At 39.4% G+C, this 25,540-nt stretch overlaps 2 protein-coding genes across 3 annotated transcripts in view; one reads left to right on the forward strand and one right to left on the reverse strand.

Annotated features, from left to right (window-relative positions):
• The window catches only part of ABCG5 (ATP binding cassette subfamily G member 5), a 16,635-nt gene extending 5,438 nt beyond the window's left edge, over positions 1 to 11,197 (reverse strand). Inside the window, exons 1-10 of the mRNA XM_419457.8 lie at positions 10,871 to 11,197; positions 10,520 to 10,641; positions 9,962 to 10,098; positions 9,628 to 9,726; positions 8,516 to 8,648; positions 6,866 to 7,005; positions 5,660 to 5,789; positions 3,260 to 3,473; positions 2,803 to 3,008; positions 1,635 to 1,773 (exon numbers count right to left, since the gene is read on the reverse strand). Of these exons, the coding sequence (XP_419457.4) occupies positions 1,635 to 1,773; positions 2,803 to 3,008; positions 3,260 to 3,473; positions 5,660 to 5,789; positions 6,866 to 7,005; positions 8,516 to 8,648; positions 9,628 to 9,726; positions 9,962 to 10,098; positions 10,520 to 10,641; positions 10,871 to 10,992 (1,442 nt within the window). The 5' untranslated portion in view covers positions 10,993 to 11,197. The remainder of the gene's footprint in view (positions 1 to 1,634; positions 1,774 to 2,802; positions 3,009 to 3,259; positions 3,474 to 5,659; positions 5,790 to 6,865; positions 7,006 to 8,515; positions 8,649 to 9,627; positions 9,727 to 9,961; positions 10,099 to 10,519; positions 10,642 to 10,870) is intronic.
• Positions 11,198 to 11,296: 99 nt separating this feature from the next.
• ABCG8 (ATP binding cassette subfamily G member 8) lies at positions 11,297 to 25,083 on the forward strand. Of its 2 annotated transcripts, none has more exons than XM_015283834.3 (13): positions 11,297 to 11,494; positions 12,487 to 12,634; positions 13,357 to 13,513; positions 15,160 to 15,398; positions 15,804 to 15,936; positions 17,406 to 17,675; positions 19,267 to 19,432; positions 19,518 to 19,610; positions 20,458 to 20,654; positions 20,778 to 20,854; positions 22,246 to 22,513; positions 22,989 to 23,116; positions 23,202 to 25,083. In XM_015283834.3, the coding sequence occupies exons 3-13, from the start codon at positions 13,402 to 13,404 to the stop codon at positions 23,337 to 23,339; spliced, it is 1,821 nt and encodes a 606-aa protein (XP_015139320.1). In that variant the 5' UTR covers positions 11,297 to 11,494; positions 12,487 to 12,634; positions 13,357 to 13,401; the 3' UTR covers positions 23,340 to 25,083. The 2 variants fall into 2 exon arrangements, with proteins under 2 accessions (XP_015139320.1, XP_419458.4); XM_419458.8 differs by having other exon boundaries at positions 12,536 to 12,634.
• The last annotated feature ends 457 nt before the right edge of the window (positions 25,084 to 25,540 follow it).

Genomic DNA, 25,540 nt, shown 5'->3' on the forward strand with positions numbered 1-25,540 from the left:
CCTGAGGTGGGCAGCACTAACAGCTTGTAGAAATACAAGCCCAGGCAGTTAAGGGCACCTAAGGAAAGACTGCCTTGCTTTAACAGAGCTGCTTTTATTCATATCAACACCAATCTATCAAAAAACAAAAAACAAAACAAAAAAACAAAAACAACAAGAAAACAAACACCACCAAAACCAAAATCATGCTCACATGTCTTCAGATTTGGAGGATAAGAAATTTCTCTCTCGGGGCTTTAGTCTTTTCATCTAGGAGACCTTGGAGACCAGTTATTGGGACCCCAAATGAAAAGAAGGAGGTAAATGCTTATGTGCCTGAGTGCTTCCCTTTGTCAGCTACTATAGAGCAAGAGGAAGAAGAAAACACTGACCTGTTTTCACATGTTTTTCTAGATAGGAAGACAACTATTGCAGTATCCCCCTGGCAGACTGTCTCCTAGTGCAGAAGTTCTAATTCAACAGTCGATGGGATTTTATGCAATTTTACTTAATCCGTTTTCAAATTACCAATGGCATCTTGTTGCAAAGCTACAGCAGAACAGCTCCTGTATCCATTATATCTTTTACAATGGACTATCTCCTTATCACTTCCTAATGGCTGACCAGAGAACATGCATCCCAAGCACAAACAAGCCTGGTATTCACTTGCACATACTCTTCTGTAGACTGTTATCTATGATGTGTCACATGAAAACAAACAAAATCTCTAGTGCACAGCACTCCTCTCCTTCCATAGTTAGGAAAATACCCAGAAAAAATACTGAAGGGTGGGAATTAGCACTTAATACCTTGCTATCACATTATTATAGCAATCATGGCCTGCATTAATTTCAGAATAAGCAGGCAGAAGATGAGAAATTGATGGAATAGGAATAAAGAACAGCAGTCCTATGTGATAGATGTAACAATGAAAAGATGAAATATTTCATCACCAAATTCTGTGTTCATGTTTCACAGTGACACAAGAAAATAAATTTAATGGGGGGGAAAAAGCCAAGTTCTACAAACAAACCCCTTCTCCCACTACTACACTTGTGCCTTTCTGTGGAGAGTGAAAGAGAAGGTTTGAAGAAGGAAAAGAAGGAAGAGAAGTGGAAGGAAGCTTTGTTACTGTCACATACCTATTGTCATTCCTCACTTTTTCTCCTTTTCCTAACTATTTTTAATGTAAAATACAATTTGATACTTCACACTTTCTGTACGGCATAAAAATGATGAATGTCCCAGGCCCATTAAAGCTTCCCAGGTTAACTCAAGAAGCAATTTTGCCAGCCTTACGTACTTACTTGTTGTTACAATTACATATGTGTGTCTTCAAAGTTTGACCTACGTGAAATACAAAGCCTTTCTGCAAATACCTCAGCAACTCAACTGGTCTTCAGCAAGACTGGCAAGTTCCTAGGGGCCACTCAACTCCCTGATGCTATTTAACACCTCTTGTTACAAGTGTACATCTAGTCTTAACACTGCCTGGAAGGGAAGGATTAGAATTGCATAATCGTTCCTTAAACTTTCTCTGTGACCATTCTGAGAGAAAATAGCACTAAGCCATGTGGGGAGGCTTATTGCTGACAAAGGAACTGAAATTGATACAAAAAGAAAACAACAATCCATTCGATGGCACAAGTACTTACCAGTACATAAAGGTGCTGAAAATTACCACGCTGAGAATACTGAAGGGCAGGAAATGTATAATATAAGCTAAAAGCATTTGCCACTTCTGATACAAGCCGTCTTTGCTTTCTTGGTCGCTGATAGCACGTAAAGGTGGGACTGGATTAAATACAGTTAAATACATAAGAAATAAATAATCTTTAAATAAAGAGACCAAAACCTCTTGTCACAAAATTGACATTAAGCACTGAGACAACTTTGTGCATTTATCAGAAACATTCTGTTTAAACCACCCCGTTCTCTTCCCACTATGAATGCAAAATTTGGTCCCTGCAGACGGCAGAATTTTCTGTGCTGAGTAAAACAGATCTGAGGAGGCAGCATGCACTCTCCTCTTTTTGCAGATACAAATAAAGTCTTGGAAAAGCTGCCATCACTGGATAACATACTGATATGCTCTGATCTCAAGGTGATGACAGCAGCGTACATTCCTGACACGGGCAGAACAGTTTTTAGGGTTGCAAATGCAAACTACTGTTGGTCTTTGTGTGACTAATTGATGGTAGCTGTAAGAAAAACACCCTTTGATAGAAATATAATTATCACATAATAGTCTTAAATCTAATTATCCCTCCTTGCTCTCGAGGCTGTTTTGTACTTCCACCCTTTCCTTGTCTTTGTGTTTGATCTTACTTAAGGCTGTAAATTTTACACCTCGACTTTGTCCTGTCCTTATAATGCTATGCGCAGGCAATTAAAGGGTTTCTCCATCTTTCAGAATAATGCCTCCATACCCAGGTCAGCTGTAAAAAGGGAGTGGTGAGGATTGCCCTGTCCATGGAGTCATGCAAGGTCAGTTTAGAGGGACTCTGAGCAACTTGATCGAGCTGCGGGTCATCTAGTCCTACATTACTTTTAAGAGTCCCTTTCAACTCAAATAGTTCTATCATTAGGGGCATACTGCTTCATTAAGCACACTGAACATGGAGCTTCTTGAATGTGCTACTCTTCTTCATTTTGAAGCTTGCTGTTGCTTCACTTTTGAATTTCATGCTTCCCTATCAACTCTTGTATTACCTAAAACTGTAAGAATCCTTTAAATGACAATCTTCAAAAACTACTTGCTCCTAGTTACAAAATACTGGCAGCAATACCTGCTGTTGCACATAGTAGAGGACAGAAACTCACAAAGGGCAGCAGCATTGAGCATCCCTGTGTAGGGGGGGGCACTCACGCACTGGTAGAGGAGACCCACACGGTTCTGCACTGCTCCTTTTTCCAGGTCAGGCGTTAGTCTAAGAAGGAAAAATGCCACAAACAAGCCAAAGAGAAGATTCTGGAGGAGACGCATGATTATGCCCATCTTATCTTTGGAGAAATTTCTTGTTATCCTCCTGTTAATGAAACAAAACAATAGCAGTATAAATCTTAGCTATGACTGACCACGTGCTGATAGGTTATTTAACTTTGAGCAAATGTTACACACAAAATATTCCCAAAAAGACAATATGGAAAAGACAGACAGGTGAAGTGACAGACTAAAATAACAAGAAAGTCTATTCACACAAACAGAAAAAAAGCCTGAGAGATTAGTGGATAAGGAGAACAGAAGAAAAACTGTTTTCTTTAAAAGAAAAAGTCTTACCTTAAAAGAAACCATAATTTGGAAATGTCACCAGGTGAATCTTTGTTTTTGAACGGTATGGGTGGAAGCTCTTTCATAAACCTTGTTCTCTCAATAGTTTCCAGTACTTTCCTAAAGATCTCCGAGTTTCTGTAGGCTGATATAATCACCTGAACCCTGCTATAGGTTTCGAGTTCACGTTCCTTGCTTCGAGTGTCCACAGAAGTTAGATCCACTGTAAATTTACAAAATATTTAGCATATGTGCATCACTTTGCCCTCTTAATCTTTGTCCAGAGAGGTTATGGATGCCCATCCCTGGAGGCATTCAAGACAAGGCTGGATGTGGCTCTAGGCCACCTGATCTAATGGTTGCAACCCTGCCCATGGCCGGGGAGATGAAACTAGATGATCTTTGAGGTCCTTTTCAACCCAGGCCATTCTGTGATTCTATGATGATTCTCTGATTATCTGTTTCTCCCTTGCAACAAACCTTTCCATGTCTCTATCCTAAAATTTGCAAATAAAAGGTTGACTGAAATAAATGAAGTTTCCTTTACTCCTTCCTTTCTATTTGAAGCAGAAGGAATGAATGACTGTGCAACCACAATAAATCTCTCTGTTTTGCATCCTCTGTAGGACCCTCAAGGCTTGTGTGGAAATGCAAGGACTTAACAGTGTACCAGTCAGACCTTCAGCCTTTTTCCTGCACACCAGTGAAGTGCTACTGCTACTGAAAGCAAGACAGATTCCCAGCTGAGGATGAAAGATGATCTACTCTTAGGGTTTATATCATCCTTAGATGGCAGTTTTAAAATGTTATGTTCATTTTCAAAAGACAAATTAACAGGAGAAAAGGGTATCTGCAGCCCTTGTCCAACAGTCTCAGTTTGTCCTCAAAACTAGAATTCTTATGAATATTCCCTAGTCTTCTGAAAACTGGAATTTAGCATAACTGCCTTTAACGGTGAACTGAAGACTTCATTCTAAACATGAACACCCAGAAATGGGCCATACTTTATAGAACCTGCTGAGCACGACTTGCTCTAAGTCACACAGGAAACAAATGGCAACCAGGCATGTTTCCAAAAAAATGATGAAACAGACCAGTCACAAGACCAAGTGGCTAATGCCTATCATGTTTTGTACTTTTTCTTTTTTTAAATACAAAGCATGCAACATTTCAACAGTATAAGCCATGCTCCATACATAAGATCTTATTTTCCTCTGCTGCTGGTGTAAATGATATCAGAATCTGTGCCTTCATTCACATCATTAAATCACACAAAAAATATAAACTACCAATTTTCTGAAGACTAAATATTCTGATGATTCTTAGCTCTAAACTGTATTTTTTCCTTTTCTTGTCACATTCAGAGGTTGACATTTGAAGAATGCAGTACTTTCTTTACCAGGCTGTTTTAAAGGTGGGTCTAAATCTCAAATCATCTATGCATTTGAAGACTATTCAAATTCATGAAGACAAAATTATCCTCACTGTCACACCAGTATTTTCAGCTTCATCCCATTCCAGCTTCATGTCAACAACCATCCTCTCTTCTCTCTGAATTTAGGATGCCATCTAGACAATAGAAAAACACTGCCTTCTCTGAATGTGCCATGTTTCTGAACACAGCTTTTTGATTGGTCACATTTCCTTGTTAACATTCAGCTATTATTGTCAGAAATCAGCCTGCAAACCAGATTTTAAAAGATAGACAGACACATGTAAATGTACAGATGCACACAAACACACAGACATACATTTTTCTGCATAGGTCAGGTACACAGATGCCTTGCAATGAATCCAAGCCTCATTTTCAAAGTCTGTTACAGATACTTCTATGATCCTGAATTGGTAGAACAGAACTCAAAGCTTTTGCAAACAGCTTGTTGTCATCATCTCTAGAAGAATCTGTACATTCTACTTGAGTAGTTCACCCTGGTATTAGAGACGCTCGAAGCTTTTTGAAATCTCAGATAGTGAATGTCTGGACATTTGTCCCCTGGTCATCCTTTATAGCTTTTCTATCCTACCCAACAGGCAACGACTTTGTTCACTTTTTTTTGGCATCAAAAACATCCATGAATGCTTTCTACAGGTTTGGGATCAAATTAATAACCCTATGGATTATGGTTCAATGGATAGCCATAGGGATATGCCACCAGGAACCCAGAGGTTTAATAAATATGAAAACTCCTTTTTCATTGCTAGCTTATTCCTTTCTGTTATGTTTCAGTCCTGTTGCAAACTTTTGTTGTTTCATGTTGCCCACAGACATGTGGATGTCCTCTTTTCTTCTCTGAGCTGAGTACAGCTGTGGAGTCGGAGAAAAATTCAAACACATTCTTAACCATGGAAAAATCTTTATCTTGGAAAGAAAACCTGTTCATTTTACCAAAACAACTTAGATAAACTTACCATAGAAATCAAAAGGATTTGACTGTTCAGGACATGAATAGCCACAGTTGCTAAAAAATGTGATCATTTCCATAGGGTTCCCGCAGAAAACCATTTCTCCAAAGCTCATGATGGCTATTTTGTCAAATAACTGTGGGGGCAAATTAAGATTGTAGCAGTACGTACTGGGAAGAAGCACATTAATTCTTGAGTACAGCTACTGTCTTGGTAATAAAAATGCTTTGACAGGAAAAATAGATTTGACGAATTCAAACTTCCTTAGTATATTTCTGTCAAAGGAAGTTTGTCCTTTCTATCACTCCTCTCAACGGTTATGCAAGATGACACATTTGTAAGCTTGTAAAACTTAGTGCTTCTCAAAGTTACTGGAGCCAGCAGTGTACAGAGCTAATCCAAGAACAGAAATAAGATCTGTGGACTTCTGACTTCACTTCTAATGCACCTTCACTTACTGACTGACCTCCTTTGGTGCTTAATAGTCTCAGTCTGTAAAATACCCAAATTATTGGGAAAACTATCCTGAAGTATTAAAGGACTTATAGAGCACTGCTCTTTGGGTATACGTTTGCCAGCACAGGGCTCCCACAAGCTATGCTCAGCTCATTCCCAAGGCACCAGGACCAATTCCAGTCCAGAAGAGCACCATCACTCGCAATTGCTTTGTGATCACTCACACTATATTTATTCAGCCAGAGAAGTGCCTTGTGTTCATGGGGTGATGCAAATTCAAAATAGTCTGGGGAAAGAAGACCATGCCACACAACCTATGTGAACCTGGAAAACTTGAAATAAAAGATTTTTTTCCTTTTCATTCCAAATCATGGTTTCATCTTGATTTGCAAGCATAGCATGAATTGCAAGCATAGTATGAATTTGTAACAATAAATAAAATGCTAGTTTCCAGTGCCGGCACACATGGGGAATTTAAATGGCTTCTGCCAGTGTTTTTGATTTGGGTAGCAGCATAACACAAAGGTTATGCATACAGTGTCAGTGCTACTGGCACAGAGCAGCGTGTGCCCTAATATGCACTGCAAGTGGCAGAAGGTCAGACTCGTAAAGTTAAAGACAAGCCTATGTTTACATGGGGATAATGTCAGGGAGCATTTTAACACAACTATACTTGATCTTGTCCTTTTATTCTGAAAAGAACTTAAATACTAAAAAGGATGGTAAAAAATCAAATGCTGAGTAGATATTGTTTACCCTGAAGAGTTCTGAGCGAGGCTGATGAATGGTGATAATCACAATCCTGTCTCTGTGTGCAAGCTCTACCAGCAGCGAGACGATCTGGTTTGCAGTCAGGCAATCCAGCCCTGTTGTTGGTTCATCAAGCAGCATGACCTCTGTGTTACGGCAAGAAATAACATAAAACTCAGGTAAATGGAGAGCAAATGTTATGGCTTCTGCATTTGAAGCTAATTTGAAAAATGCTATAGAAATTACTGTACATATGAAGTTCTGTGTGTAACACAGAGCGTGCACATTCATTACCGAGGCTTGGTATTTCATCTTTATTAGCTTCACTGGCTCAGATTCAGCTACTGGGAATAAGAACATACAGAACTACACAACAAATCAGAACACAAAGATTTTTTTTCTAAGTTCAAGTGAAATCCGTAAATTAGCAAGATAGATTTAATGTGCACTTGCTTCTAAGAAGAATTGTGGTAAAATTCAACATATATAGAAATGTAAATATGGCTGAAATAATTAGCTAGAACTTAAGATATGAATTAAATACATAGTTAATGAAATTATGAACAAATCAAGAATTTCATGAGAATACAGGATGTGTAATTCTATAAATGAAAGCAGTTTTTAAAATTAGAATTTTCTTCATGGTTTTATTGCACACGGAAGGGTAAAATTTACAGTCAAACCATTTAGTTTCACATAGGTGACATATAGCACAGAAAAGGCAGTTCAATCTTAGGGTTTAAGTATAGAGAAGAAGATTTTTCTCTTTAGGTTTATCTACGCAGAATTACTATAATGTGAGCTTAAGGAGCAATAAATACTCCAGTGAACTGTCCAGGAGTCACCATGAGAACACAGTACCTGCTATAGACCTCACTTTGCTATCTAAATTTTCCCTTCTGCCTTGCAGTCCAGTCCTGTTGTGTTTGAACAACTACTTGGACTCCAGGGTCCAATAAATGGGTGGTATACTCCACAAGATCCTGGCATTTTGAAGAAACTGTCCTAAAACTGATGAAATGCAGGTGCTGTTTCCCACGGTTAATCCTTCTACTCTCTCTGTTACTCAGCTTCGATTTTTATTCACTTGACTTTTTTTTCTTTACACTAAAATTAAGACATACGGAAGCACAGTATGCATCAACATCTGGCTCCTTATCAAGGGAAGGACCACATGAGAGCTATTATACTCCTGACCAATTTACTGTTTTGTTTCTTTCTTTTCCAAGTGAGCAAAGTTCGTGTGCAGACTGCCTTTCTGACCCCATGAAGTACACACATACATGGCCCGATGTCAGCTGCTCTACAACAAGACTCAGTGCTTGCATACACAGGGCCCTGATTGGTTCTATAAACCATAAATTAATGTGTCAAAACTAATGTTGCATATGTGGGAAGGGCAAGCCCAGAAAGAGGTAAAAGAGTCTATATGCATATTCAGTCCTTAAGATTTTAGATTTCACTCCTTTCCAAGACCAAAAATAGATTAATGGCAAACCTGAATTATGGCTTATCCAACTCCATCATTACTAGCTTTTACTGATTTACAGATTAAAAAATGTATTTGTATTTTAAAGTGGGCTATGGAGGCCCATGGCAGAAGCACAGAGTAGCACTGCTCTACTTTATGTTCAAAACCCTCTTAGTGGTACTTACTGGGATCTTGTAATAGCTGGGCTGCAATTGAGACACGACGCCTCTCACCTCCAGAAATTCCTACATATATTTGGCTTCCAATTATTTTGTTGGCAATGTGGCTAAGACTCAGCTCAGCCATAACCGCATCAACCTGAAAAATAATTCCAATTCAGAAGACCAATCAGTGTTCTACTCAGATACCAACTCAGATACTCAGAAAAACAAAAACTACAAAAACTGAAGGATAAAGAAAAAGGCATAATTTTAAGCTAAGACTTCCCCAGAGTGTTGCTTGCCCCCATTGTAATTGGAAGAATTTGGGCCTGATTTTTATTAGATTATTTTTAATGCAGTATTCCAATTACTTTTACAAATATTTTTTTTCATTTCTACATATTATAAAATGAGTAGAATTTTAGCTTTGCTTGACATTAAGAGATGAGGAGGTGAGAGGCTAGACATTATATTATTAAGAACAATGCATGAGTTTGGCTTCCAAAATAAGGGAGCAGAAAGGCAAATCAATTTTGGAGAAGTACAAAATACCGAATGGAATATGGGTGAAGAGAGAAGACAGAGGGCAAGAACCTCTGATCAGGAACTTCTGAGCTGAGGACAAAAAGGGGCCCTCTAGTAGATCAGAAACATTCATATTTTATTGAAAAGGTAGCTTGTAAGCAGCTCAGTAGAATGGTGTATTTCAGGGCTGCTCTTGTTAGTGAGAGAGTTCCCATGGGAGCCAGACTAGTGCCAGCATCAGCTCTGCTGTTCATGAGACTGGCCAGCACACACAGCCTTAAGCATTACAAAGAGCTGGGTTTCCCAGTTGGCCAATGGGAGCTGAACTCTGTACCAATAACATCTACTGCAGCAGTAACTGCTGCAGCTCTGAGTTAAAGTTTTGTCCCATGATATTTGCTGGGACATCGGCACTACCTCCCTGCAGAGGTGGTGAGCGCTAAGGAGTCTATCCTGCCCCGTGCGCAGCAGAAAGATATCTCTCCAGCTGCAGAATAAGGATTATGAAACTGCATAAATATAGACCACAGCCATGGATGAAAAGCGTTGCCAGTAAAAGCACTACATGATGTCATGTCTGCATTCCTAGCAGAAGACGACAATACACAGACCTTCTTCTTGATGAAGTTGTTGGAGCACTTCTGAAGAGCAAGTAAAGCTGTGTAGGTCAGAGACTCTTCTATGGTGAGGAAGCTTAGCAAAGCATCATTCTAAGAAAAAGGTGGAGAACAAGCAGCCGTTAGTCCAGCAGTAATTAAGATACCGCTTTTGCTCACAGACTCTCAATTCATTCATGCAATTTATTGACTGCTTTGTACCAAAGCTACTAGTGAAATTGCAGTGGGAATCCACTGTACCATTACAGTAGCAAATTCTTTAAAAAAAAAAAACAAAAAAAAACCAGAAGAGGAGTCACAGTACACACAAACAAATGTGGAGATTAACCTGTGGTACATAAGAGAAGCAATCTCTAAACTGTTCCTTCTTCAACTGTTGCCCATTCACATACACTTCACCAAAAAAACTGTCCTTATCTTCCAGTCTTCCTGATATTGCATCCAGAAGTGTTGTTTTCCCAGATCCTTTCAAACAAAACAAATCAATCGTGTGATGAGATGAATTGTGCAATCTCAAGAGCAACAGCATCACTTGGATGGAGACTTGAAAATAAGAAAGCGTTAAACAGTGTCTTAATGTGAAAGTAATAGGAAAGCAATTGGGAAACTAGAATATGTGTGAATTAGCATTTATTTCCCACATTCACACTTTATCGTGAAACATTTGCATTTGGAGGTAACCTTATATTTTATTGAAGTTGTAATTGCTAGTTAGATGGCAGAAGATAGAACTCTGGAAACCAAGTGTCAGGTTTTCACAAAGCAGGGGTTAACACAGCTGCAATTTCATTATTTAAAGCACAGACCTCAGTCACATTCAGACTGCTATGGAAGTTACCAGTAATAACTCTGATTTTATTTCTTCGAATGTAGGGGAGCAACTTACCAGAGTTGCCTAAAATCCCCATAATCTGGCCGCCCTCTACGTGAAATGAAACATCTTTCAGTATTTGCCGAGTCCATTTTGTATGGTATAAAGGAACTTTCCACCATGGGCCGACATTCACTCTTGGTAAACATCAGAAAGGAAGAAACATTGAAGATGTAAAACATTTTGCATGACACACATACACATGAGCTTTGGAAGTTTCCCTTACATGCCCCACCACGGTCCTCACTCTTCACCAGCCCAAGGCCAAGCCTGCAGCCCACCTGTCCCAGCCCTCTCCCCTCCTTTCCCAGGGTTGGGAAAGCAGCAGGCAGGGGCTCACCTTGCCTCCAGGATCCCTGGTCCTACCTTACACTGTAGGAGACCCCTCGCACACTGATGCTGTTGGGGGGCTGTGCCACGGCCTCCGTCTCGCCTGCTTGCCCACTGCTGCCACTTCTCTCCAGGGCGGGAGACTCTCTGCCCAACATCCTCCGGCACCAGAGCTCCACGGGCCGCTGCCCTCACGCTACCGACCAGATGCCTGCCACTGCCATCATGCCTCCGCCAGGGTGGGGGCAGCTCCCCACTCCTCCTAGAATGGAGCAACTTACTGCCCCCGGCACCCGCCACCCTGGGAAGTACCTACAAGAAAACAGAGCGTCTCTGCACTTTCTTTTCTAGAGCGCAACTGATAGCAGCTTCAGCTAATCGCCTATCTGATGTACCTTTAGCCCCAGCTGTCAGTGTCTGGGAGGAGGGGAGTATTTCCCTGTCCACAGGGTTACGCCTGCTGCAGAGAAGCCAGGGCTCTGCTCTGAAGGCACTTGGAAAGCTCAGAAGCAAGGAGAGAAAGCTCCCACGCCTCTCCAGGAGCCCATCACCAAAGCAGCACAGGGTGCAAGGTCCTGTGCAGCCAACATGAAGAAAGACCCCGAGAACATCTCTCTGGAAGGTGCCAGCTGGAGCCAGGACAGGTGCACAAGCTTGTCGGTGAGTGAGAGCTGCGAGAGGGCTGGCTGTGGGCTGCTGGGGGGCAATGCCCCATGCCCAGGCTTAATCCAGGGACTGCAGAGAGAGCTGGCAAGGTCATAGTGCTGCTTTTCAGACAATTTAGTATCATACTGCTTTCCAGCGTGTACCTAGACTGGGAACAGGGGAATGGAGCTCTTCCAGCAGACCTCAGCTGAAGCTGAAAGTTATATGACTTGGGTGAAATGAGAACTCAGGCTATGAATCCCTGGAAGAGCCTTAACCCCTGTTATGCCAAAGGATACAGGGGTTAGGATGATCTCTGAGTGCTGACTTGGGGTAACATGCCTTTTCCCTGTTATTTTACAAGACATTTGTTCAGCAGAGATGGTGGGTATTTGGATATTTTTGTTAGTTAAATTAATACCCTGTCTGATTATGATCAACATTTTCTTACTGAGCATACACTGTTTGCGGCTACCATTTGCTCTTTATAAGCATAGACATTAGCAAGTTATCTTCTGTATGTATGCAGTGGTGAATTAACTGCTCCAGGTTACTTTGGTACAGTATGGATGAATTAAATAACAAGCATGCTTCTAGCGTACTTTAATTTTTAGCTGCCATAAAATACTGATTTTAATACATACCATTCTGATCCCATAGATGTTAATACTCCAACAGTCAACCATTTCTTCTAAGGTAATAAAAATAGAATAGAATAGATTAGATTCATCTCCTTGTGGTGGCATAGCATTTAGCTCCATTTTGGAAATAGACTTATTTCAACTGAAAGCTAACAGATAAGCATAGCATAGCGTATTTGGCCCTCTGACCTATCCTTAGAACAAACTGCATTTCATGCTGGCTAACAGGTAACATTTCAACCCTTCACACCTTTGTACTATGGTAACTTAACAATACTGGTATATCCCATTACACATATTTCCATTTCTATTTCTCTTTTTCTATTTCTTTTTTTTCTCTATAATCAAATTTTAACCTCTCTTTAGGTATTGCAATTAACTGTTGTAACTAAGTTGGTACTTTCTCCACATCAAGGCCCAGGACAGTATTTTTTGTTCTGAAGAAGATAACAGCCTGTATTTCACATACAGCGGAAAATCAAATGTTCTTGAGGTCAAAGAACTCAACTACCAGGTAAACACTCTACTTTATGCAATTCCCTTGAGCAGGGAACATATCCAGCAGTTCTTGTTTCATTTTGTAAGCCATTTTAGAAGTAGAATGAAGTTCAAGTTCATAAAAATGTTGCACAGTAAAATATACAGAAGTTTTGTAAGAAGGATCATGCTCTTGGCTGTAGTTTTGACAATTGGCTCTGCGCTCCATTGTAAACATATTTAGTAAAGCTAGAGGATGACACTGGAGAAGAGGTCAGTTTCTAGGCTATCATGTCCGTCTTAAGCTAAATTACTCCTTTGAGGACTGAAGCAGAGGGACTTTTCCATCCAGCCAGAGATGGCAGGAGACTTTGCTGGCAAGAATGTGCATGCAGGAGATGTGGCAGGATGACATGGATAACAAACGTAAGGAGGATTTCAGGAAACTAGTGAAATTTGTCTCGTCTCTCTGTAGCATGGGGCATCTGAAGTAGGCTTAATAATTTCCAGTTTTGAGTAATCTTAAATTGTATTAAATATTAATAATGTACAATAGCAATACAGTACAGGACAGATAGGTTTGGTGATTAACAGAAATAAGAAGCAAAGGATGAAAAACATAAACATCTGGAAGAGACTTTTTGTCTGTATTTCTGAATTTTAACAATATTATTTTAACTTATTCCATGCTTTGTAATAAATCCAAAAGTATTTATCGTGAAGTACTTTATTGTTTGAATTGATTTGTTTTTTTCTTAGGTTAACCTGGCATCCCAGATTCCCTGGTATGAGAAACTCACACAGATGCAACTCCTATTGCCCTGGAACTCAGGTCCTGATTCTCACGTGTCAATAATCCAGAACCTGAATTTAAAAGTTCACAGCGGTCAGATGCTAGCTATTATAGGAAGCACAGGTAAGAGCAACCATGTTTCATGTTTTGATCAACCCTTGGGTAAAATGTACACAACTGAAAACAATACTCCTCAGTCCTTCAAATGGCAAAATGTAGCTGAGAAACAACTAGTGGAAATGCATAACTTAAATACATCATTAAAATGTTAAGCATGAGAAAACTAAGAATCACAGTGGAGAAACATGTATTCTGAATTTGTTTTAAAAACCAACGTTTACTATGACTTGTACATTTGCTCTTTGCTCCCTGAGGTGCAGTGAGGTGCTGTTGCAACTGTGGTTTGCAGTCTCACCTCTGCTGCATGTGATGAAGCTTCATGGCTCTTATAAAAAAAAAATGTAGATTGCAGACCTTACCCAGTAATATAGCAGATACAAAGCCAGCCCCTGCAAAGATCAGTGGCAACTGGTAAAGCACAGCCACAAATTCCCTTCACATGCAAACAATTCTTATAGGAGAAACTATCACCTTCAGATCAATTAATGTAAAACTTGAGAAGATAATTCCTCTTCTGTTTGGCTGACAGTGTCTTCAAAACAGGTCTACGGTTTTTCTTCCCCATTGTCATGTGGAATTTTTCTTAGCACGTATCTGTAATGAAAATGAAGTTGTACCTTAGAGATTTCTCATAATAAATGAAAAAGCTTATGATGAAATAACACATTGAGATACAGATATACTACCATTGTAAGATAACATGCACTGAACATATACCCCTTTTAGCAGACTAGTCAAACTATTTTTAAAAGCTGTTTATCATCCATTTTTTCAAATGCCTTAGTAAAATGGGTTAAACTACTGATGAGTTTCACAATGTCAATGGCAATCAATATGTCACTCTTAAATTGAGCAATACACACTTTACAGATAGATGGATTTCCTTTTTAAAATGTACATATTAGAAAACAAGTGTGGAGTTAATCTTTTAACAGGAAATCTGGAAATAAATGACATCTAATCATAATGAGAGAGCTCTGTGTTTACCTGAAGTATCATGCAGCATAAGGGAAAAAGTCATTTGCTATTTAATTCGAAATAATGTTTTGATTACATTGTTTTCATTTCCTTATCTCTGAACATAAGCCAGCTGTTTTTAATTATTTAAATGACTTTTTGTCTTATTCAAATCATAGTAATTTCTATTTGATCATGATTAAGATTTTTATTGTCAGTATAATCATTCAATGCCGTAGTCTTTCAGCTGTTCCAGCTGCCATTTCTGAATCCACAGCTCCTTCCAATAAGCAAGATCATGCAGAGTGTTTAGGTGACAGCCCTGCAGCCACGCCAGGATTCCACCTTTCAGCTACTTCTCCAAAGGGTAAAAGAAAGGTGACTGGGGCACAAGGAGAGATCTTGCTTCTTGAATTCACAGAGCTGTCCTCAAAGCCCATCTACCCAATTCTCCTGAGACATGACAAAGGTTGAAGTCATGTCCTCCGTTCCAGAGGGGAGAGACCTTCTGATCATGAGCTTGCAGTCAGGTGTTGGTATTCTCTTTCAAGACCATTCTGCCTTTGCAGCATTAGAAAAGCAAAAGAGAGGGTTCAGGAAAAGAAGTTAGGGAATGAAAACTTCTGCGTATAAATCACTTTTCAAATTAAAGTTCTAGAAATGTACTTATTTTCCAATTTTTGTTGTTCTAGCTGGAGGAAAGACATCCTTGCTTGACGTGATAACCTGCCGGGATCACGGAGGCAAAATCAAGTCTGGTCATATCATGATCAACAACAAACCCAGCACTCCCCAGCTTGTCAAGAAATGCATTGCACACGTGAGGCAGGATGACCGACTGCTTCCCCACCTGACTGTCAGAGAAACGCTATTGTTCATCGCCAGGCTGCGCCTTCCAGCATGTTTTTCAGACTCACAAAGGCAAAAAAGGGTAATTAAGCTGTTGGGAAAAAACAAAGTTGTCAAAAACATATCTGACAGAAGTTATCCCAGACATCCAGAGTGTTTGGAGTCAGAACAGCTAATCTGGCATTTTTTTTAATTTAAATTATGAGTTATAAACCTTTTTCTTATTTTCAAGATAGAAACCAGCAATTGTTCCAAAGTGCATAAAAAATGACGATCTAGAGAAAGCATTGGAGAGGCTGAAAGAAGAGATATACTGCCTATTGCTGAGCAATTTTTAACGATATCTCTAAAATCAAGATTTGTTTTCACGTGACTCTTGATCAGACAGCACCATAATATCCGGATGAATCTTAACTACGTCAACTACATTTTCTGCTTTTTCCGTACACAAATGTGCAAGGAAACTGTTTTGTTTTTATTCCCCCAGGTGGAAGATGTAATAGCAGAGCTACGGTTGCGGCAGTGTGCAAACACGAGGGTAGGGAATGAGTACCTCCGTGGCATTTCAGGAGGTGAGAGGCGGAGGGTGAGCATCGCTGTACAGCTGCTCTGGAACCCAGGTGAGCAAAATCCAGACAACTTCCTTGTGCTCACCACAAATCCCTGGGGGAAAATAGGGCAGTTAGAGAACACAAGATTCAGTGAAAAGTCATACATAAGTTTGCCCCTGGAGGGAGGACTCCCTGGAGGGGTCCCGGAGGGATGTTTAGCAGCCCTCTCTCACTTCTGCCAGCTTTGCCAAGGCAGCAGCAGTGACAGAGGCAGACAGAGTCCCCTCTGGAAGCTTCCACTCACCATCAACCAAACTACTGAATGTTGCCAGAAGTCAACCTCACAGCCCTTTCCTGACTGTATGCCACAGTTTACTTTGGAGGCTTTGTTATCTCTTATAAACCTTGGATTGCTTTTCTTTCTTTCAACCTGACCTATTCACAAGTAAATGTTAACAGTGAAGACCATTGTCTTGGCAGTACATGAAGTCATTGCACTCTTGTGCAACTCTCTGACGTGGCTGGCTTATGCCACTAAAAATGCACATCGTCTTCATAGAAGCAAAAGATGAGGCCAAATCTGCAATTGATTTTGCAGGAGTGAATTCCCAACCTGCTCTTATGTATAACAACAGCACTAATAATCTTGGCTGAGCCTCTTGTTGTGTGACGTTTCCTTTCATCCCTTCTACCTCCACTTGGAAGCACTCGGAAATGGATCTGAAAAGTTCCAACTTATATAGAGTTATACTTCTGCTATGACTGTGAAAGCAGAAGCCTTTTTTTTTTTTTTTTTTGTAAGAGGTGATGCTCAGGAATAGATGTGCTGGTACTGAAGTAAAAAAAAAAAATCAAGGAAATTTAAGTAAGGATTTTTTTTACATTTCAAACATAAATTATATCCCTCATGACAGAAACCATGTCTGTGTACAGGCATTGCCTTGTGCATACTGAGGCCATTAAGTTCCTTAACAACATAAACACTGCAAAGCAATAAAATCCTTGCAAGATTTTAGCAATCAACTGCAAAACAACAGCAACAACAGAAAATATAAGCATATGCATAACTCTTCACGTGTGGATGTGAACAGGTATGAAATAGATCATAGATTGTGAGAAGCTGCGTAAAGTAAAAGTGAGAATTTACACAAATAATGTAATAATGTAAGATCTAAATATTTCAGCAGTTAGAATATAAAACTATTACTATTGCATATTCACATGATTTTTATACAAAGTACAAGAACTTCAGAGAAGAATATAAATTTAATAAAGAACCTAAATCTTCATCCCAATGAAAACAAAAACCATTATTCTTATTTCCAGAAGGAGCAAGACAACATTTAAAAGTTACTCTTAGTTATTATATTCAAAAGAATAGCGGAAAATCTTTTTGTCATGATTAAATACCATACGATTCTGGTATGGAATACACTTCAGAATTTTTAAAAAGGAATGTATCTGTGAGATTTCATGTGCTAATAGCTTTTCACTTAGAATATATTTTCCAAATCAGCTAAACTCACTGTCTTTGGCAGGAATACTTATACTTGATGAACCCACATCAGGACTGGACAGTTTCACGTCACATAACCTTGTGATAACATTATCCAGACTGGCCAGAGGAAACAGATTAGTTCTTCTTTCACTTCATCAGCCCCGGTCAGATATTTTCCAACTGTTTGATTTAGTTCTTCTGATGACTTCTGGAGTCACCATCTATTCTGGAGCAGCTAGAGACATGGTCCAGTATTTCACAGAACTAGGCTACCCCTGCCCAAGGTACAGCAATCCTGCAGATTTCTATGGTTAGTATCAAGTACTGTCTTAAAAAAGGTTTTTGGAAGTCATTTGCTTTTGTGGGTGTATCGGCAAACATTGACTTTTATTGACCTGCTTTAGACATGGCTTATCACTGACTCAAATCAATACCGTAGTAAGGTCAGTTTTTTATATAATCCTTATTTGTTAGTACAGGAAACGGAACAAAAAATAAGCAGAAAAAAATCAATTTTAAATAATCCTCCTCCTAACCATGCCAGATGTAGCAATTCTTTCACAAGCTTAGCACATTCATTCCCATGCTTCAACCTGTTGAAACTTTTACTCTCACTGAGAAAGACTTGGATGAGCTGATCAATTTCCTTCTGTAGTGGGTTCTCTGAATTTGATTCAAGAAATACATGGGAAGCTAGTTTCCCAAGGGGAGGAATAATACGTACCCGGAACAGTAAATGGAAAAGAGGAGTGCTGTTCAACAAAGCATATTGGAAAGGAGGAAAAAATCAAACATATAGCAGTACTTCTTGATTCCTCTCCTCAAAGAAATTTAACTACATGGTCCCAAATCCATTTTTCTTCTGTTTTTTTCTGCATCATTCAAAGGGAATCTCACCTTGTTGATCTAATTGCAGTAGTATTTACCACAGAGGCTGCCTTGGCTGCTTTCATTATTGCCCTCAGGTCTTCGCATTCAAGTTAGCAAGGACAACGACCGCAATGCATTAGAGTAACCTCTTTGACTGTGCTTATGTGGCAGCCAGTGTCAGTTCTTATCAGCTATGCAGAGATAAGACAGAAATTAATCTTAATATCAGGTCCTGAAAAAAAGACCTTTGTCACCAATGTGGTTCAGAGCAGCCCGGCACAACCTTAAGGAAGTCCTGCAGCCACCACTCCCGTATGAAAACAGAGCCCTTGGGAGACAAACCCCCTATGGATTCAGAGGCAGGGAGGGATGAGAAAAGAAGGTGGAAGATTGTTGACTGCAATGCACAGAGCCACAACTGATAGGAAGGGTGGAGAATATGGGCACATGGAAGGTAGAAATAGAACACAGTGGCAGAGGATGCCATGGCAAGGAGGAGTACCTGAAAGAAGTACAGAAATGCAGAAACATATGGAAATACAGAAAGCGTGGTGGATAAAGGAAATGGGGGATCACATCAGAAGGGAAGAGTTAAATAAGGTAGACTGCAACTAATTTTTCTGGTGGACTTCTGCTAAAGCGTGGTTCAGAGAAGATCAGCTCAATGATATGAGTTAAGAAATGTGCAGATTCTCCCAGAAAGCATCTGTAAAATATCAGATATTGTCACTCTACACTGTAGGTCAGCACTGGAAAATACTACTGTTGGTTCAGATTTTGAAAAATAATTTGTTAAATAATATTTTTTAAAAAAGCTAAATGAACTACTGCTGCTGCTACTATGTCTTCCTTGGCTAATATTCTCAGGCTTTCTCAGTATCCAGCTAAAGTAACTGAAAGTTTTAACCATTGTAGATTAATATATGCATACAGGTCATACAGTCTGTTCATGATGAAATTTCTGATTCTAAGTACATCATATAGTTATCACATCTGTAGCATACAGTATCATGTCAAATAATATCTTTCAGTTGACTTGACCAGCATTGATAAACAGACTACAGAAAAGGAGATGGAAAGCTTAAAAAGAGCAAATACTCTTGCCAGCTTGTTCCAAGAAAAAATCAAAGATTATGATGATTTCTTATGGAAAGCAAGTGAAGGTGACAGTGTTGTGACCACTACCAGCAAGCAAAGGTAAAGAAAACAGAGCCACATGACAGATCTGGAATAACTGCTACAGCCTCAGCTAGTTTCATGTTCTTTTCTTTTCTTTTGGCAGCTCTCATTCAAAACCAGAAGAGGTTATCAACATGCCATACCATTCAAGTGATCAGTTACCAGGAGTCTTAAAACAGTTCACTGTCTTATTAAGGTAACCTATCTCCAGCATAAACAATTATGTATTGTGTTCATTTGTACTTCAAAGCATTAAGTAGTACAAAATGTGAAGTGAGAGCATAGTGAAAGTGCTTGTCTAGCACTAGCAAGCTATGGAGCAGAGGCACTGCTATACCAGATCACCCCAATCCTCTGAGTAGGGCAGCAGTCCTATATGCATTCCCTTTTTCTGCCCTAGGACTCCTTCCAAACAAAAATAATCTCCAGATCACATTGCTGCAGGATTTTGGCGGCAGCAGGAGCCTCCAGGCTCAGGAATGTGCATCCCACTTTTGTGTACCTCCATTCTGATCTCCATATCAAATCAAGGTGACTCAACCCTTAGCTAGCCCGGGCAGCCTCGTGGTAGGCTCAGACATTGCCATCCTCATGCCTCTGCCTCATATTTGAAGCCAAGGAGGCTTCAGTGATTATAGCAATCATGGATGGATGTTGATAGTTGAAATTCATGCTTCTGTACTCAGAAGAAATATAGCCAACTTGTTTAATACACACAGAACACTGTTGCTAGTATCAGCTGGTGTTATAGTCCCTTACAAAAGACACTTCCATTGCTGAAATAATTTGCTTCTGCATCTCCAAAACCAGATAATCCTGCCTCACTGCCTACCTTTCAGCATTTCAGACCTGAAAAGCTACACTACAGGCACTCAATAGCTTTAAGTCGAATAACATTTGGAAGCACGTAGACAAATTCCTCACCTACTCAGAGTCAGCACGTTCAACAAACTGATGTTAGCAGAGCATTTGGAGCAATATATCTGAATGCAACCGGCATTATTACATACAATACCTTATGATTAATGTCGCTGTTTTCCTAGTCGTCAAGTCTCCAATGACTTCAGAGATATTTCAACATTACTAGTCCATGGATTTGAGGCCCTTGTCATGTCATTATTAATTGGATTTTTGTACTATGGCCACGAAGGCAGACTCTCCATTCGTGACACATCAGCACTGCTGTACATGATAGGTGCACTAATCCCATTCACGGTGATTTTGGATGTTATTGCCAAATGTAAGTGTGAATTTTATTGTAAACGTTATAAATCAAATCCAGAAAATTCTTAAATCAATGAAAAATTACATTTACTAAATGCAACTCTAGGGTGAAACCAGCCTGTTTGTTTCTACCCTGTAGGTCATTCAGAAAGAGCAATGCTTTATCTTGACTTGGAAAATGGAATGTATTCTGTTACCCCGTACTTCTTTGCTAAGGTAAGTGGTTGAGTCACCAGGAAATGCAGGCAGGTGGATTAGAAAAAAGACAATGGCACAACACATAGCCTTGTACAAATAATCACGCTCCCATTAGACTTTTTTTTCCCCCTTTTGTGTCTGCCAGCTAAAGCTATCATTTTTGCTTCCTTGGTGTTAATAGATTAAACCTCACACTACTTTAGATCTGTTGACATGTCTCACGGCTGAGGTCTCTGAGGTTCTATGGCCATAACTTGGGAATTCTGGAAGTCAAATTTGGTGGTTTGTCAGTTTTATATAACTTAATATTTCATTAACTGGAGCATCTTTGAAAGTTTGATTACATTTTGATCTGTAAAACAGAGTATTCATATTAAATTGCAGCAAAAGTAAAACAGAAATGGCAAAATGCTGTTAGATTTCCAACAGTTGTTTGGGCCTGTAATGATCAAAGTGAAACAAATGTATTAAGTGCATAAAGAGCTAGATTTTATGGAAATAAATTAAAACTTGAGAAAAATTACATTCTCTTTTGAATAAGGGTTTAGAAGAATCCCTTCTTTGTGATGTTGCCACTGTGAGATGAGTTCTGCCTGCCATGGCATCTGTAATTTAGGTTTCCATTTCTGCACAAGATTTTAAATGCTTATTAGTGGTTGCCAGAGAAAAATATTCTTTGCATTGTGTCACAAAAATTGCACATTATTCATAGAGGAGTAGTTGTAATTTGTTACAACCTTGGTATTAGAGGATGGTAGCAACTCTCTTTGGAAAAAATAATCATCGTACTGCATGTATATAGATTTATACACACATGTAACTACATACATATATAGTCCAGGGATAACATATATATATATGCAGAGCTGTGTATATCTACACATATTTACTGTGTATATATGTAAAGATATACATATCTAGTACATCTTCAGATATTTGAAGAAATTCAAAACATATGCATATATACTTTTTTTTTTTCTTTGACAGCAAGTTAAGTAGATGCTAGCTGGACTGCCTCTGGGACAAAGAGGGGAAGTGATCAATAGCCTATTTCAAATCTGATGTCATGCAATGTTCAACCAAGTTTGGACAAAACACGCACTCACAGTGAGCCAGTAACAGGACTCCTGTTCTCAGGCACGCTAGTTCTTAGGGAAAGCCTCCTCAATTCTTAGGAACAGCAAAAACCATAACAAAACAAGATATCTAACCTGTAACAAAGGGCATAGTGATTTAACAGTTAGTTACAGGGATTGTCAGAATGATGGAAAAAACAGCAATTGCATTCTAAGGGGGCATTTCCTGAAGTTTTTCTAAACAGTTCATAAATACATTAAGGCACATCTCAAAATTCTGTGATTGTTGTGTAACTCACTTTTCTGTCTCTTTTTTTCCCCCTTCCCGAACAGATTTTGGGGGAGCTCCCCGAGCACTGCGCTTTCGTTATAATTTATGGGGTTCCCATCTACTGGCTGACAAATCTATTTCCTGAAGCAGAACATTTTCTGCTGAACTTCTTCTCGGTGTGGCTGGCTGTATACTGCGCCCGTGCAATGGCACTTTGGGTGGCAGCACTGCTGCCAACGTTACAGCTCTCAGCTTTCCTTGGCAATGTCCTTTTCACTTCGTTCTACCTGAGCGGTGGTTTTGTGATAAGCCTGGAACAACTCTGGACAGGTAAAGCAAATCTCCCAACGTCCCTCCAAACTGTAACATTGGTGGTTTGCAGCAGCAACTGGTTGCAGCGTGGCTGAGTCTCATGTAGGAAAACACTGCTTTATCCCCAGCTTTACAGTGAGAGTGGAGTTCATTTTACATTGGTTTCTCCATCTGGAACTGAGATAATGATAAGTTTGATCCAAAAAAAGCATTAGTGAAAATCTGGAGTGTTACTTGGTCTCTAGGTGAATTACATTCAGTAAATGAAGATTGAACTGCAGTGAGGCTTAGTAGACAGCAGGAATTTGACGGATACAGTTATTAGCTTTCTCCTAATTTACATATCCCCACAAAATAATATATTTTGTCCAATAATAAACTCTCATACATTTACAGCCTCTGGTTGTCAAGAAGTTAGAGAAACCTGTTATGCTTGGCAGCAAGACAGCACTTCTGCTTATCTATACACATTTTTTCTGCCTTTTTTTTCCAGTTCCATATTGGGTTTCTAAGGTATCTTTTCTCAGATGGAATTTCCAAGGCATGATGCAAATTCAGTTCACTGATTCCATATATGATATGCCTTTTGGGAACGTCACAATTAAAATTCCAGGAAAACTTGTAAGTCGCTCCCTAATAACCATCTCAATAATTCATTAGAAAAAAAAGTTGTCAGTTCCTAATTTTCTGTTCTCTGTGGTTACAGGTAACCAAGGCTCTGGGCCTGGATTCTGAGCCTCTCTACATAAGCTACCTCATCATCGGTGGCAATATTTTCTGTTTCCTGCTTTTATACTACCTGTCATTAAGGTTCATCAAGCAGAAATCAAACCAAGACTGGTAACGGCAAAGCATACAGCTGGGCCAGCAGGTTACAACGTCCCTTGCAGGAGAACGTGGGAAGCCCATAAACTTATTTTTGGTGAGCATTGCTGAGGTGCTGGGAGAGCCAGCAGTGGCTGAGCTACGCTGCATGAAGTGAGTCCAGTTCGCCACAGGATGGCAGCAGAAGACCAGGAGTTGGAAGCCAAGTTGTTCTCTAATCAGACAAACTGCAATAAAATTGAGATTTTTTTTTTTTTTTAATTTATTTGTTGGACATTCAGCTTTATAGGTGACACCTACATCAGTTAACTACTATTTGAAATATCCTAAGCGATGGGCTACCTGTTTAAAAGGACCTAACCTGACACTGTAATAGCTGACGTTCCAGGCCACACAGCATCTGAATGCATGGGGATCCTACAGAGGTGAGATCAGCACACGTGAAAGACTACTTTCTGCAGCTTGTATAACACTCTGCACTAATACAAACAGTGCAAAGGAAAGCAACGGGAAGATTTCACTGAAGCCTCAGGAGAACATGCAAGGATGAAAAGCTCAACTATTAATTATCCTGTACTGTTTCTAATTGCTTGTATGTTTTAAGACTTCGCTCTTGTGTTCCAGTTAGATGCTCTTGGTGCTCAAAATAAGTATTTTCTCACTGTATATATGATTTCTTGTAACATATTTTTACCTTACCTCCTTGGGTCTGTTTCTACAGTATAAATACACATCAATTTATTGTTATTAATCATATCTTTCTCCATGGCAATACAGATCAGCAATGTGCCAGTTTGGGTTCCTAAGATTCTCAGGTAGGAAGTAGCAAAACCGCTCACTGGTAATTAAAGATCTAATGGTGCAACCTATGAAATGCTGTACTTGTGCAGCTTATTAAGTTCAGCCATAAGACACAATACTCAAAATTCCTAACAATAAACAAATGGCTTTAATTCACACACAGTCACGGTAAGTGCAGGTGCAAATTAGGTGTACAGTTGTTACGAGCATTTTATAAGATTAACTTGCTTGGTTTTAAGCATTTGGATGCGTATCTCTGGGCTCATACACATCAGAAAAGCAAAGCACATCTATTCTACTTCCATTTACTGGTATGTTGCGTGTAGTGCAATTGGCTACAATGCCCTGGATGCTTTTATGTAAATCTGTTCATTTTCAATAATGTTAAAAAAAGAAGAAAATGAAATTAGAACAGAAGAGCATCGATGTTGTATTATTTCCATTTAGCAAGAAGGGCTGCCACATTGCTTTCCACAGGTTCCACACAGTAATAAACTCCCAGGAAGACCCCAGTCTAAAGATGTTAAGCAGGTCTGATAGAATAACAGCTTCAGCTCCAGGCAGCAGCAGGAGTCCAAAGCACTCCAAGGTTTTTCTGAGGTGAAGTCTACCATTTCTTTCTGGTTCTGCTGCATTTGATTTGGAAGAATACGCTTGATCTTACCCTAGTGCCATTTTGAAATTATCAGATTTTCATTGCCTTTTAATGGCAAAGCCAATTCTTTCAGTCCAATTCAGCATCATTAAATTGTCAGAGTAGCAGCTTCCTGTTTGATTCTTAATTATTCCTTTTTATTATATTTGAGACACTTAATTTTTTAAAGTGGTTTACTCTTCTTTGTAATGATCTGTTGTGATTAGAATCTCTTTTATATTACTCTGAAGTTTTAAGGGTATATATTGGTACTTCTAGTCTAAACCCCTATTTTCAAGGTATTTAGAGGATTAAATTCTAGGCTGACTCTCTGTTGTGAATTCACTTTGATGTTTAATATAAAAAAAAAGGAGAGACACAATGGGAGAAATTAAAGACATAAGGGACAGCTCTGAATTTTAGGGGCATATTGTCATGCATGGAAATCTGCAGGCATCTAGATAAGAATATACCATAGCCTTAACTTTGAATTTCCTTCCTTTTGTGAAATTAGTCAGGCTGCTGACATTACTTAAACAGCCTTTTTCAATTTAAAATTCCACCCTCTTAACATTATGCAGCAGGACCAAGCGGTGTGAGTGTTTCAGAGGTGGTGTTATGACAAGGATAGATATATACATAATGGGGACTTGAGTTGCGAGCCTAGGAACAGCCATCTTAAGGAGTGTAGGAAGAGCTATCATAGGATGTGGCCAGGCCTGTGTTTACATAGAAAATGCTCATATTCTATATACTACAATTACATTAGCACATTGCCTGTGATC

The sequence above is a fragment of the Gallus gallus genome, chromosome 3 (assembly GCF_016699485.2).
Source record: "Gallus gallus isolate bGalGal1 chromosome 3, bGalGal1.mat.broiler.GRCg7b, whole genome shotgun sequence".
Classification (NCBI taxonomy): domain Eukaryota; kingdom Metazoa; phylum Chordata; class Aves; order Galliformes; family Phasianidae; genus Gallus; species Gallus gallus.